This window comes from Fringilla coelebs (assembly GCF_963513975.1).
Source record: "Fringilla coelebs genome assembly, chromosome: 14".
Lineage (NCBI taxonomy): Eukaryota > Metazoa > Chordata > Aves > Passeriformes > Fringillidae > Fringilla > Fringilla coelebs.
The window spans coordinates 4,361,654-4,376,674 of record NC_140040.1 but is presented as its reverse complement, the minus strand read 5'-3'; the positions used below and the strand labels follow the sequence as shown (position 1 = coordinate 4,376,674).

Below are 15,021 nucleotides of genomic sequence, written 5' to 3'. Positions count from 1 at the left end.
GTCTTTGGAGAAAACCACAAGTATTACATTTCCTCCCCCCTGGTTATTGTAACCTTAAGCAGAGTTGAGAAAGGAGCAGCTATGTCAGGACAGAAGCTACTACAAAGTAGTCTTGTTTTGACTTCTCTCACTGAAGACATTCTTGTGTGTTTTTTAGATATGAAAACAGGCTTTTAAACATTATAGTGAGCATGCTGGCAGTAAAGCTGAGATTAGATTTAATGGTGCACATTTATTATTTGTTAATGTCCTGTGTGTGTTCATTCAAGAGATTTAGGGTCAGATTTGACTCATGTTTTTCAGATCATTGAGGACAACCCGCTGGGCTCTCTGTGTCGTGGCATCCTGGTGCTCAATACATACAACGTTGGTGTGTATTTTCTGATGCTTATATATGAACTCCTGACCTTTCTCTATTGAGTAGCCTATTTTATCTTAAGCAGGAGAGATTTAAAAAAACCCAAACCCCTCAAACACCTACTTGTATTAATATAGCCAGCAGAATTAATATGTTGAAACTTGATAATACTAAATGCTGCAATAAATCAACAATGACACCTTAGGAAAAGAGCTGTTGGATTTCAGTATAAATTTCTTGCTATGGTATTACCTAACAGTGAAAATGCCACAAGGAAAACACAAAAAGCCTTTTGTCTTCATTCTGGAACCTAAGAATCCAGAAGATCCGTGTGTTGAGTTTGCAACTGATAAAGTAGAAGAACTCTTTGAATGGTACCAAAGTATCCGTGAGATCACCTGGAAAACAGCAGAAGAGGTATTGCTGCATAATATATCTGTTGTTGTTTTAATAATGTACTGCTATAAATTTACAATAGCTTTTGTCTTTAGCTGCCCTATACTGCTAAATGTTGCTCACATGGTCCTTCACCCTCTTGCATATTGCTGTTGTCTGCTCATTTTATCGATGCTGTACATCTTGTTCCATAACCTCTCTGGAGAATAGTATATGAATTAGCATTTTATGTAAATTGATGTTAACAGGAGTTTTCCAGCAGAGTACGGTCTGCATTGCACCCTGCCCTTCAGTGAAGTGTGCTTGCTAGGCCTGAGTGGATACCACTACAATTTTCCATCTGGTCACACTGGTTCATCCCAGTGTTGAGCAGAAGCTTTGATATCAGGCTGTTCTTTTCAGTGCTGTGAATCCACCAGTGAGGGTGTGTGAAATCTGTGCTGCCAGTCCCTAAACTCTTCTTATCCTTTTTGCTAACTCTGTTTTCCAGTAATGCAGTGACACTGATAGAGGATTGCTTGGCTAATACTTTATTTGTAACTAATTACCACATTCTGGATTTCCCAGTTCTTCAATAGTAGTATTTCCAAATACTTGCCTAGAGGTTCAAGGATTGGGCCTAAGTTTAGCTTCTACTGCCACTTAAATATATTCTTCAGGGCTTGCTGTTCCTGTTCTGATGTACTAATTTACCTCCTTGTAATCTTTTCTAGTATTTAAAAAGTCTCTGTCTTGGCCAAAAACTCCTTACTTTGGCTGTGCATAAGGATACTCTTGTTTTGTTGCTTTTATTCATCTTTTATTAAGTGGGTGATATGGTTGATAGAAAATGTGTTTCAGTGTTGCAGGCTCGTGATGTTTTTCTGTCATGTGGAGTGGAAGTGCTCTGAGGGTTGTCCTGATCCTATTTATAGCAGACAAGTTGATATCTCAAGCAGAGGACTGTAAATACAGCAAGGGGAGAAGCAACAGGAGCTGTTGACCTGTTGTTGGGGGAGGAGAGATACAGTTCTTGTGCCAGGCTTTCATTTAGAAGTAAAAATGACAAAAAGAGAAACACGACCTAAAAGAAGTGCCTCCAAATTGAATGTTTTTTATGCTACAACAATGGCTCTTCAGGAGCCTGGCAGCTTTTTCTCTCTCCATACAGTTGGAGAAGTATTAAACAGTCTGTGTTCAAAGATGCTTTAAAACTCATTTCTGTCAGCTGGGAGGCTTTTCTCACAGCGTGGCCTCTACAAAGTTCACATGACAGACTGACTGCTGCAAGGGGAGGGGATGAAGATGAGGAAAGGCCCTTGTTGCCAGTACAGTTAAGAGGCTGAATTTTGGGGAAGGAAAAAGCACAGTGAGTTAAGACTGTGCTGCAATGTGATACGATTGGATTTTTTAATGAGTTTGTTTTTGGACAATGTCTGTTATGCACAAAATATAAAACTAAGCTTCGTGTCTCTTGTAATCCCTGCTCAGTACTGACACTTGCCATGCTCCCTGGAGTGGCTTTCCTTGCTCTCCTGCTTGGTTATCTCTAGGGGGTTCTGGCTAGAAATGAGCCCATGCCACCAAAAAGTGATCTTTTGCTGCTCAGAGCTCTGGTTACTGTTGAGCAATGTCTGGGAACTGTGCTGGATCACCAAATACAATGAGGTTTGTACAGCTTTACCCAAGGTTATTTCCAAGTCTAAACATTGTATTTCTCTTTGTTTTTCTTCGACTTCAATGTATAATCTCTGGTTCAGTGAGATAGTCTGGAAACCTGTGGCTCCCTGGTTCTGATTTTCATTCTTTTTATGTTTGTCGTGTTGAGGGAATTCTTTTGGAAGGCTTCCTGATTGCTGCTGCTTCATGATCTTTTGTGCCAAAGCTAATCACTGTTCAGTATGGGACTCCTCTAACATGTTTTATCCCATAGCTGCTTCTTATGCCTGAAAAGCCTCCAGCCCAAATGTCTCCACTCAGGACACGTCTTTCTGCTTTTAGCAGTTCCCAGTCTCTGCTGGCAGGGAACACTGCTCAGTTCCCACAGAGCAGGTGCTTACAAACGTGGAAGTAGAGAGAGCAGGTTTGGTACTGGGGATTTAACAAGCTTGCACATGATTTTCCATGCAGAACATGATGGGTTTGGTGCACAAATAGAAAACGACATAGGAATAATGCTCAGAGGGTTTGAATTTCACTGTTTGGGAGTTACTAACAAGACTCAAGTTCTGCCAAGGATTATAAATAGATACAGAAACACTTTACTACCCTTTGCATTTTTTCTGCATAAATTTGCATTTATATGAGGTATAGGGTTAAGAATGTAACTAAAATTGAGTTGAGTAGAGCCACATTAAAAGAAAAAAATGTTGCCAGGATTCCAAGTATGACTGATGAGGGAAGAACTGAAACCCTTGCTTACAAAACAGCACCTTTGTCCCCACCAAAAAAAGCCCCTGTAAGTACACCCCAACTAAACCTCAGCTTTTGGTTATTACCTGTTCTTTGAGCTGGGTCTGAAAGTGCATTACATCTGTGCAAGTGTCTAAGGTATCAGATAGGAATCTGGGCACCAAAGAAGGCATTCATTAGAGTGCACCCTGGAGCTACTGTGCCATAATACTCAGTGTTCCTAGAATCTAAAACTTTGTTATGTTTTCCAGGAGAACAGGAGGAAATACTGGGAAAAGAATCAGTTAATTGCTATTGAATTATCTGATCTAGTAATCTACTGCAAGCCAACAAGCAAAACCAAGGACAATTTAGGTATTGCCTTTAATATTACATTTGATTTTTACCCTTTCTACTGTCTTTACAGATGTTAGTTGGGATTTTAGGTCTGAGGATAAAATCTGTCCTACTGGAAAACAAAGCTCTGCTTCACCCAGGCAGTTTTCAATAGCACTTTGAAATTGTACACCAGGGAACTTGGTGCTGTTCATCTGTCACAAAAGAGCTGTCACAAATTTTAATTAGTTAACTAGAGACACCCTCTCAGATGTATATTCCATGGGGAAGCTCACTAGTTATGTGTCAATTGACTTTTTTGAGATTAAAAACTCTGGCTGAACACTTGTGATTTGTTTGTAAAAAGCCTTCATAAATAGGTTTACTGTGCATTTTTAAAATTTACTGTAAGAACATGTTTGCCAGGACTAAGCTGTTGGAATGATGTATGGCTTCATAACATAACTGGGCCTGTGTAAGTGCAGCTGTGGATTCTGACACTGAAATATGTACTTTTAATTCCAGTTTTTTGTCATTGATGCTGGAGAAGCCAGTAAATGTGCCCTTTTTCTTTAAGTTTCTTTGTAAATGTTTTTAATAAGCTGTCACTGCATTTAAGACATTATAATTATAGTCATTTTTGAGGGATTGGCTAACCCTGGCTCACCCTTTCTTCTCCCCATTTAGACCCAGGAAAAGATGTCTCATTTAAATATGTGTTATCGTGATCAGAAGTACATTATTAGCAATGATGAGATGAGAACATGACTGCAGGCTCTTATCTGCCCTTCTGTAAAGCATGTGGCAGGAAGGCAATTTTAACTTTCAGGCTTGATTTTCAATCACTTTTCCGTGACTGCCTGAAAACAGTGCCAATTATTGCATTAAAGGACAAGGCAAAACAAAGTAAAACAAAGTCTTGGTGAAAATACAGTATAAATGTCAACTTCTTTCTTCCTGTGGTAACCACTTTTCTTCCTCCTACCCCTGTGTAGACAATCCTGATTTCAGAGAAATCCGTTCTTTTGTGGAAACCAAGGCAGAGAGCATCGTTAAGCAAAAGCCATTGGAGTTGTTGAAGTACAACCTGAAGGGCCTGACTCGTGTCTACCCCAAAGGACAGAGGGTTGACTCATCCAACTACGACCCATTTCGCCTCTGGCTTTGTGGCTCCCAGATGGTGGCTCTGAACTTCCAAACTCCAGGTAATTTTCTCTTTGAAAAAAAATCTAATCCACCTTCTGTTTCACTGTAAATGAGCCCCTTTATGGCCCTTCTGTCCGTCTAATCACCATCGTAATTATTTGAACTTCTCTGCAAGAAGTGGTGTTTGAAGTTTATTTTTCATGTGTGGGTTGCCATCCAGAGCTGGGCCCCAGAAATAGGTCTCCAAAAGCCCTGTCTCTGAGCCTAACTGCCCCCAGGCCTGAAAAGATCTATTTTGCTTTCATCTCTTGGTAGGAAGCAAGCAGATATATTTAAAGTGAGTTTCAGTTGGATGGATACAGCCACAGGGAAGGCTGTACTCCATGGTGAGGGCCAGCTAGTTTGTGATACACTGATAGGAAGCTAACTGGGGATGGAGATGGGGTTTTTTGGGATTGGAATTGGTGGAAAATGGACTGTCAGATTCAGTTACTGAAGGAACCGAGTCTCCCACCTTTCCAGCTCATTCTGATAAAGTGGTGACTAGAAAGAATTGCAGAGAGGAGCCATTAATCTGGTATTTCCTTAGCTTTATTCCAGGGGATCTTGTGCTGTGACTGTTTAACTCTCTCCCCAGATAAATACATGCAATTGAACCATGCCTTGTTTTCCCTGAATGGACGCACTGGCTACGTGCTGCAGCCAGAGAGCATGAGAAATGAAGAGTATGACCCAATGCCAAATGACTCCAAGAGGAAATTGCAGATGATTCTGACAGTTAGGGTAAATCTCTTTTGTAAATTATGTTTTTTTACAAGTCATAAATCTCTATAAAACTAAAAATAAAGCTATTATGTTTCAGAGCAAGATCTGACAGATTGTCACAATACTGTTTTTAAATGTCAGTGTGTGTGAGACTAAAACTAACTTCACTGGTTCCTGAAAAGAAATACATGTCTTTATCATGCTAATGAAGAACATGCTATAGGACTGAAAACACAGTCCTGGGATGATTTTGTGTAATTGCTAATAAATACATCAAAGGAACTAACTTGAATTTCCAATCAAATGAATTCTTAGTAGAAGAGTCCTATTGGAGATTGATTAGCAGCAGACTAACTAGTTCAGGGATTTTGGGTGGGAAAGAAAGATAGTTATAATGAAATATAGAAACTGAACAGAAAACCTAATAAGCTGATCCCCCACTTCATATTTGATACACTATGACTTAATCTGAATGTCATCCTCATTTTTCTTCAAGAGATGAGTTTATCATTGGAAAATGTTGCCATCTTGACTGGGTGCCAAACAGGGTTGAACTTGTTTCTGTTCTCAGTTGCTATGCAGTAAGACAGGTTCTTTAAAAGTATGTTTTTTGAGAAAGAAGAAACACATTAATTACTCTTCACTACAGTTTAAAGGTGAGGTAAACAGGGCCTGTGAATACAAAGCAGAAATGTCTTGAAATGGGTATGTAATCAACACAGAAGAAAGATAACAGAACTTGTGCTCCAGGCCTGGCCTGGAGCTGCACACTGTGTAATGAATGTCAGCTACATTGTCTTTTTTTTTTTTCCTTACAATGAAAATCATTGACTTACCCAGACTACTGGAGGTATTGTTATTGTTGGCACAGATAATAAATGCAAACATATTCAAGAAGGAGATTGTGTGCTTTTCCATGTTCTGGATTTTTCCCCCCTCTAGTTCTGTAGGCTACCTTCTGTTAGCAAAAATGATGCCAAGTTTCCTTTGGAGGTGGTTCTAATTTACAGTTGCTTTTTGCAGGTTTTAGGTGCTCGTCATCTCCCTAAACTTTTTAGAAGCATTGCCTGTCCCTTTGTAGAAGTTGAAATTTGTGGGGCTGAATATGACAACAACAAATTCAAGACAACAGTTGTGAGTGAGTATCTGTGGGTTTCTGTGTTGCAGGGATATGGTTCTGCTTCTAGGGTACTTAAAGTGAGCAGGGGATGAACATTATAGGGGGAGTAAGTTAATTGTAGCTCTAGACTGATGAGTCACAAACTCTTGTTCTTTTGCTTGTCTTGAGGTCTGTTAATTTGAGAAACTTCAATGTATATCAAATTTAGAAAAAAACAGTACTATTGCAGTTTGGGGGAAAAAAGGCCCATTCTGTTATGTTGTTGCCCATGCATAAGTTTGTGTATTTGCATATTTAAAAAAATTACTGTCTTGAGAGTGCCTCCAACAGTGCTAGTCAGTTCCCAAAAGTCTGGCCCAAATGGGGAGCTACTACTGTGAGCTCCAGACTGTGTTTATTTAAACTGAGGTTCTAAGACTGGCACCCCCTTGGAGGCAGCTTGGGTGTGTAGAGCTGTAAAATGGTTTAACTGGAAATGCATTAGAAGTTTGATCAAAGCTTAGTCCTGGGGAGTTCTGGATAAGGAATTTGCTTGTGTGTGCATGAAATTAAGTGTGCTGAAATAGGGCAATATTTCAGCCACTTCATATTTCACCATTCAGTATTTTTTGATGCAACAGTGTCCCTCTGGTAAAAAACAGGCTTTGGTTCTGATTATCCAAACCAGTGATACCAGTGGAAAATAAACACAGCATCAGGAACAGAATGTGCATTGTGGCTCCTTAGTACTTCAGAGAAGATGATTATGATTTAAACTTTCTGTGGGAAGTGACCAAGACTTTAGAGAGCAAACTTCCTGGCTGTGTCACATAGACCAAATCTTGGTGTTTTGTGCATAACTACAAAAATTGGACCAAGGTACATGAGTCTTCCTAGATATTTTCCTGCTTTCTCTTGGATATGGAACATGAGGCTTATGAGTGTGAGAAATTAATTAGCTTTTTCTCTTATTTACACATATATGTCCTAGGAGGTTTTATATGTTTGAATACAAATAATAGTTTTTCTTCATGGATTTTCATCCCTGCCAAGTTTCCTCCCACCAACACCACCAAGTAAACAAACACAAACTTTCTGAAGCAAGGTTACAACATGAGACAGATGGCAAATAAGATTTTTGGGCTTCTGTATCCCTAGAAAATTTCCTGGGATACATACTCATATGTGAATGAAGTGAAATTATTGCTTCCTATTGCAAATGTTTCCTTTTCATTACAGATGACAATGGCCTTAATCCAATTTGGGCACCTTATGCAGAGCAAGTGAGATTTGAAATTTATGACCCAAATCTGGCGTTCCTGCGCTTTGTTGTTTATGAGGAGGATATGTTTAGTGATCCCAACTTCTTAGCACATGCCACTTTTCCCATCAAAGGAATCAAATCAGGTGAGATCAGCAGTTATAATGAGGTGCTGTTGAGCATTACTGTGCTGTGCCTTCCTCTCTGATGCCAGACTTCCTCCTGCCTCGATGAAGCTCCTTCCTCTGGCTTTACTTTTCAAGAGCATATGAAATCAGGTGTTTCTCAATTTTGCCTGTCTTGCCTTTGGCTCCTCTGCAATTGCCATAGTAGAGCCTGCTCTCAGCAGAGGCGCATTTGAGCACTGAAGAATGTTCAAAGTGTGCACCATTTCTGTGACTGAAGATTTCCCCTTGATGGACTCTGTAATTGCCCTTTGTTTTCCTTCCCCCTGCCCCAGGTTTTAGGTCAGTTCCTCTCAAGAATGGCTACAGTGAAGATATAGAGCTGGCCTCGCTGCTGGTGCACTGTGAGATGCAGCAAGTTCTGGTGAGAAGCACTGGGGTTTGTTCTGTGCACTTAGGGTGTCTGTTACCAGTTCTTTGTGGGAACCAGGAACTGAGGATTCAGTTTTCTGTTCTGTGTCTGATGTGCTGTTGTCAGGCATTCCTTCTGCAGGTACTGGGGAAGACAAATAGCACAAATTGAGTTACTCTCCCTCTGGGTGGACAGATTACACGGTTGTTAAAAGAAATAACACACAAACAAAGCCTCATTACCTCCAATAGTTTTTGCTGTAACAGCATGGTCGTTGTCTTTCCTTGTTATCTGACTGATGCCATGCAAAGCTAGCTAAAATCAGCTTTGGCTTCATAGATTAATCTTTTTTTAAAGGTCCTACATAAAAAGAAATCACTTCAGCAATAGAAGATAGTAATTTCTCCCAGTATTTCATTAAAATAAACAACCCATCAAGTAGAAGACATATCTGGTTCTTAAAGAACTGCTAATCTCCTCCTTTTAAGCCTCTCTAAACACCTACTTGAAATAGTAGTATTTTAAAACACATAGGGGAAAAATAATGCTCATGAATGCTCATGAATCCAGGCATTAAAGCAGCTGATCTGTGAACAGTATTTGTTGGTGTTCCAAGGGTGCTGCTGTATATGTTGATTTGTAGGATATTTCTCAGACTCTTTCTCAATAATATATTACATAATTTAAATACACTTGTGATATGATGAAAGCTTAGAGATGCTTCTGGGAAGCGACTATTTCAGGGTGCTTTCCAGCGCCCTTCTGATTCAGAGAAAAAGAAATTTCAAGTTCTTATTTTTAGTCTGTCAAACCATTCAGGCCCACGCTGCACTTCACACTAGTGACATTATTTTCCTGATTGAAACATCAGCTTCTGTGAACTCTAAGTCGTTATGTCTCTGGAGAGATTTGTGTCTGCAGTTGCATACACTGAACTGGAAATTTCTGAATTCAGTCACATTGTTCTTCCCAAAGAAGTGGAAGCCTTTTTCAAACATCTTTTGTGGAGGTTTTTATGAAGCCACCTTATAACACCTGATGTAAAATGACAGAGTGTGCAATGACAGTGTTTGAAAGCTGTGGTAGGTTCCTCTGGCTGTGGGCCAGCCAAGGGTTCTGAGAGCAGGAGAGGATCAGAAGCTGAGACCAGGGATGTGTGTGTGAAGAGGAGACCTGTATCCTTTCAAGATATTTTTAAATTGCTCATATTTCATGGACTCAAGTCTCATAGGGGAGGCCTGATAAACTGCTGGTTCTGGGCTTGCTCCCTTAGAGAAAACTGACAAAGTTGCTGTTGCCTAATGCTGAGCATGGACATCACTTGTGGATACATTGCAAATCCCTCCTGCCGTGGTTTCTCTTCAGGAATCCAGATCATTATTGCCTGGGGCAGGAGCAGCTCTCAAATGTTGTTCATAGCAGCAGTCTGTCCCCCAATCTGTCAGCACTGACTCCTTTGACAGTAGCACATTTCACACTCTAGAGTCCCCTTCTGCTTGTCAAGCCAAATGAAGATGCAGCTCAGCTCGGTGTTTTTACAATGCCTGGTGGCAATGCAGTGCAGGACAACTTCCAAAAACTTCCTTTTGTTTGGCAGCCTGCAACAAACCCAGACTCATCACGGTTGTCAACTCTAGAACTTTTGCCAGGTCATTCAAGAAGCATCAGACAAGATCAAGGCTGCCTCTGTTCCTCTGCTTCTTTTTAAAAAGTGGCCTTCCATAAAATAATGACATTTAATAACAGGTCTGTTTATCTACAGAGTCCATCTGCACGTGCTTGGAGATGAAATACAAAATTGTAATGAGGAATTACAGATGGATGTGGAGTTTATCAGGAATAGTAAAGTGAAAACATTGTAGACATAAGCATGCACATTTGTGAATTATTAAATGGGGCCTTAGTAGTTCCTGTACAAATTAAACATGTTTTTTGATATTGTAGGAATCATACTATACTGAGGTGGCTGTTGCACTTAAAGGCATGTCTTATTTGCTTGAAAATTGATTTACTTCCTTCAAAAAGTGCATGTATTTCTTCAGCTTTTTCTGACTACAGTCAGCCTCAATGCTGTACATGTTCTTGACTTAAAGATTGAAGTGGACATTTTAAAATGCAGTTTAAGCTGTATCTTTGTGGATACATTTATTTACAAGAACTAATAGTGGTACATATGCATCTTGATGATTACACCTGCAAATTGGTAATTAGCAATCTGCATTTCTTTTGTGATTTGGGAACACAAAGTTTCCTACCTCTTTACAAAGAAAAATAAAATAAATTAGTCTTTAAGTCTTAATCAGCAGTATAGCAGTGAGGCTATTTCAGTTGTTCCAACCCATGCCTGCATAGGAATGTGTTTCAGGAGGAAAAAAGGGTTTAGGAAAGGATCTTGTTGCTGTAACTGAAACCTCTTGGGTATGTTGCTAAGCTATCAATTTTCCTAGACCTGGACTGAATGCAGAAAGAGGCATTCTTATTAGTATGCTGCCTCTGAAAATGTTTGGATTTATTACATTTATTGATTGCATGTCATTTCTTGTAGAAGGAGTATCTTGTTTTGCTGCTGATGTGAAAATTAAGACTTCAGTCCTGCCAGTTCTATTCCCTACAAGTAACTCTATAAAGAAGCAGCTTTTGCATCCAAAGTTTTGAAGTATTAAAATAATTTGAAGTCCTAAAGGGAATCATGATAATTGCTTATGGTTGTGGAATATTTTGAGACCTTCTACTGTGGGCCACAATAGAAACTCAGACCTACTCAGTTACTTTGCAAGTACTGAATTGCCATAGTTACATAGAAATACAGGATCTGTTCTTCTTTCTTGGTACATCTGAGTACTTGCTGCTGTATGGGGTCCTATTTACCAGTCAGTATTTTCACCTTTAGTCTACATTTAAAGAGAAAATCCCCAGGATTTTCACTTTGTCACGTGATACACAAATACGATGGAAGAGCCAAAACCTAGACATTTAAAATATGTATTTTTAATGTTATTATAATCTGATAAGTGTATCATAATCATGATACACTATTTTCTGTTCTTTCCTCAACAGACTAGCATGGTCTGTTGGGGAAAAATATTCCAAAGGAGGTGTTTAGATACACAAATTTTGCAACTTGTGCTAGAATGTCCCTGATGCCCCTGTCAGAGGGTATGGCTGGTAATACTGTGGGGCTGAGGTTTTTTTTTAGTGCTTTCTAAGTTAGTTTGTTTCCAGAAACATTCCAGAAACATCCTATTAAACTAAATTTATAAAATGTTCTATGCAGTTTTAAAATGTGGTTAGGAAAACAAACTCATCCCCCAACCTCTGCTGATTCTGTGCAATTTTGGGAACATGTTTTACAAAATCACCTTGATTTCCAATATTCTTTTGAAGGAAAGTGAAGAAGAGCTTTATTCCTCCTGTCGGCAACTTCGGAAGCGCCAGGAGGAGCTGAACACCCAGCTGTTCCTCTATGACAGCCACATGAACCTGAGGAATCCCAACAGGGATGCTATCCTGAAAGAATTCAACGTCAATGAGCACAAACTACAGATTTATCAAGAGACTTGCAACCGCAGGTGGGTTGATGATCATTCTCTCTTCCAAGGCAGCTCTGTCTAGACAGGATTTATGGTAAAGAAACCTCAGCCATATCAAAGGGAGCATCTAAAGAGTGGTGAGGGTAGAATGAGCTCATCTGGAACGAGGAAGGGCTGTAGAGAAGCCAGGCTGGGCCTCAAGCCACTAGAGGCCAGCAGAAGCTGGGGAATGTGTGCAGTGAAATCTCAGTCGCAGTGATCACAGTGACACTTGTAATCCTGTCAGGTTTTATATCCCTCTCTGCTGCTCTCTGGGAGGAAAGCCTGGAAGTATATACAGACAAATAAATAAACCTCTTCACTCTTGCTACACTATCAGAGTTATGTCCCTGGAAATGTCATGCACATATGAGATATGTGGGAACAGATACACAAACCACAAAAGATAAAACCGGTATTGAGTTGTAACACCACAGCATTGTCAGTTCAGTGTCAGTGCATTATCCAGAGCTTAGGGGAAGGTTCTTTCTCCTTTGCTGCCACCTTTGGGCTGGGTGTGAGGGAGATAGAGGGAGGGTTCATGTACCAAGAGGAAGTTTTGAGTGGATCTCAAGACTTTAAACATTATTCCTCTTTTTTGTGTGTGCTGAACAGCTGTGTGAATCACTTGTTTACTCCCATTATTGAAGGAAAATACTGCAGTGCTCATTGCTTATACATTACTTGCCACTGGTATCCAAGTACATTAAATTTGGTAGACTGTTTTCCTCTGAGAAAGTCCTATTAGGCTTGACTTTTTCCTTTTCTTTTCCCTTAAGATTAAAGGAGAAGAAAGTCAGTAACAGCAAATTCTACTCTTAGAGTCCATCATTCTTTGATGTGTGCTTTATGGTGCAATTCAGGAAGAGATGAATTTATCCTGATCATCCTACCCAGTGACGGTCCCATCAGACAGAATGACTGGAAGAAGAGAAGGAAGAGGAAATACGAATTTCCTTTATAATTTTTCTTCTAAGAAAAACTGTTTTAATACATAATAATTTATATTCTGTACAAAGCATACTCTCTGTGGAGGCCAGAACTTCTGTGTACTCAAGATTTTTAAAACTTGAGGATGTGTAGTTGGATGGACCTCACTTCTCATTATCAATACCTGAAGTACAAATCATCTCCTGCATGTACACTGTGTACACAGGCACAGTGTCACAGATAAGACAGTCACAACAATTTGCATGCATGGAATCACACCACTTTAACAACTTGGCTCCTCAAGATTAACTAGTAGTGAGTTTTTAATTTATTAAATGCTGTAAAAGCACTTCTACCCCAGCATTGTCATGTCATGTATGTTACAGTCCTCAAGACAGCAGATTGTGCTGCTGATACTGTATAAAATATTTTGGGCAGCTATTGTCTCTTATTAAAAATTTTCTGTAACATTTTCAAGAGCAAGATAGTATGTTAATTTTGTTGAAAGCAAATACCCTCTGTTACTGTAGCTGTGTTTTTCTGGTTAAACTCTCTTTAAAGGTTCAAGAAAGGAGCAATGTGTGAACCTCTATTCATAGCCCCTGTGAACTTCTGTTCACAGCCTCGAGGCACTGGAAGGAAAAGTTTTAAGATATGCAGGAAGAGATATCTGTTTCTTTGCAGAAAGGGAAGGTATTTAAAATTCTGAGGAGCACTTACTTTTTGTACAGTATCATTTCTGCAAATCCTTTCAGCTGCTAATGTGCTTAGAAATGAATTTTTAAATGAACTGTCAATTTTTAATCTTGCAATCCTACATAGACGATAGTCAAATGATAGTGTTCTGTAAATGTAGACTGTTTTCCCAAAATGTAACTAATCCAAGAATGATAGTGTGCACAAATATAGAGGTACATCCTTCTGGTGCCTTTAATCAAATCAAGAACATGAAGCTGCGGAGGAGAATACTTGTTAGATTAGCAAGTGTATTTTCCTGCCAGAGCAGAACCTTTGATGGAATATTTAACAGAAGTTGTCATCATTTGCGTATGTGTTGGCCCTTTGTGCTAGTGCTGTATTGTTACCATCAAATTCCTGGTTGTTGTATCTCTACATGGGATGAGTTTTGCTATCTATATTCCCAATTTCATTGTTCAAATGTGTGCAGAGGAGTTTAGTTTTTGGAGTGACTGCCTGAGGCATAAAATGCTGCTTCCACAGAGCTGTACTTCTGATCACAGAGGGCTTGCATGGATTTGGAATTCATGGCCTGATGCAGCTGCCTCAGCAATTTTCAATTTCTCTTGCTCCCCATGCTGTGAGTTCTGTTGTTTCAAGAGGCACTTAATTGATGCCATTGTGCATTCACAGATGATGGTTTGAGGAACCCCCTTGAGGTTTTAGCTATTCTGTAAAGACAGTCTTGTCTCAGAGATGAAAGTGTTATAATAGTGTATCCCACAATGGTGTGGCTTCTGTAAATTTTTTATTATAAAGAAATTAATTACTAATCACCCAACTGAAAACAGAGAAAAGTTAAAGGCAATTCTCTCCTTTTCATCCTCCTTCCTGAAATCTCTTCAGTACCCAGCTGTGATTGACCTGTTCAAGGAAGAAAAAAAAAAAACCACATCAACTGTGGATTTGGGAGGTGGAGCTGTAACCTAGACTGCTGTATAGAGCTGGTTTTATCTTCATTATCCAGGTGTGGATTGTTCTGCCTGTCAGAATTTTTTTTAAACTCAGTTCTAGAGCAGACCCAATCAAACTGTCCATTTTTCTGGTTTCCTCCACTGCTGTGTGTATTCCTGACACAGCACAGCCACTGTGTGATGGACACAGGAGTGAGTCCCTTATGCTGCTCTTGTGCAAATATTTAAGAATTAGCTCATTTTGTAGTCCTTTGAAAAGTGCTGGACACATTCTCCACTCATGCATAATGTCAGGGTTATAAGAGGCACTCCATCAGTATGTATGCAAATACATTTTGTTTTACAGTAAAACTTTTCCCCAGAATATGATGTTACACTGTGTGCAGAATGAAAATACTGCAATGACTCTTCTGCTGACTTGCAAATGGTGGGAAAAGCTATTTTCTATCTCTTCTCTTGGTTCTTGCATTTTGTGTTTTATCTCCAGGACCTCAGCTCTCAGTTCTTCCTTGGGGCAGGCTCTCTAGCAACTTTATCACAGTTGCAGCTGTTTGAGTATGAAAGTAGGTTTGAATGTGTGTGCTAATTTTTTTTAATCCAGG

The 15,021-nt window shown here is 39.6% G+C and overlaps 1 protein-coding gene across 1 annotated transcript in view; it reads left to right on the top strand.

Annotated features, from left to right (window-relative positions):
- PLCG2 (phospholipase C gamma 2) overlaps window positions 1-14,799 on the top strand; it is a 49,915-nt gene extending 35,116 nt beyond the window's left edge. Inside the window, exons 23-32 of the mRNA XM_084215130.1 lie at window positions 304-370; window positions 618-775; window positions 3,397-3,499; window positions 4,456-4,665; window positions 5,244-5,389; window positions 6,395-6,509; window positions 7,710-7,877; window positions 8,192-8,280; window positions 11,653-11,837; window positions 12,617-14,799. Coding sequence (XP_084071256.1) covers window positions 304-370; window positions 618-775; window positions 3,397-3,499; window positions 4,456-4,665; window positions 5,244-5,389; window positions 6,395-6,509; window positions 7,710-7,877; window positions 8,192-8,280; window positions 11,653-11,837; window positions 12,617-12,659 — 1,284 coding nt within the window. The 3' untranslated portion in view covers window positions 12,660-14,799. The remainder of the gene's footprint in view (window positions 1-303; window positions 371-617; window positions 776-3,396; window positions 3,500-4,455; window positions 4,666-5,243; window positions 5,390-6,394; window positions 6,510-7,709; window positions 7,878-8,191; window positions 8,281-11,652; window positions 11,838-12,616) is intronic.
- Window positions 14,800-15,021: the final 222 nt, after the last annotated feature.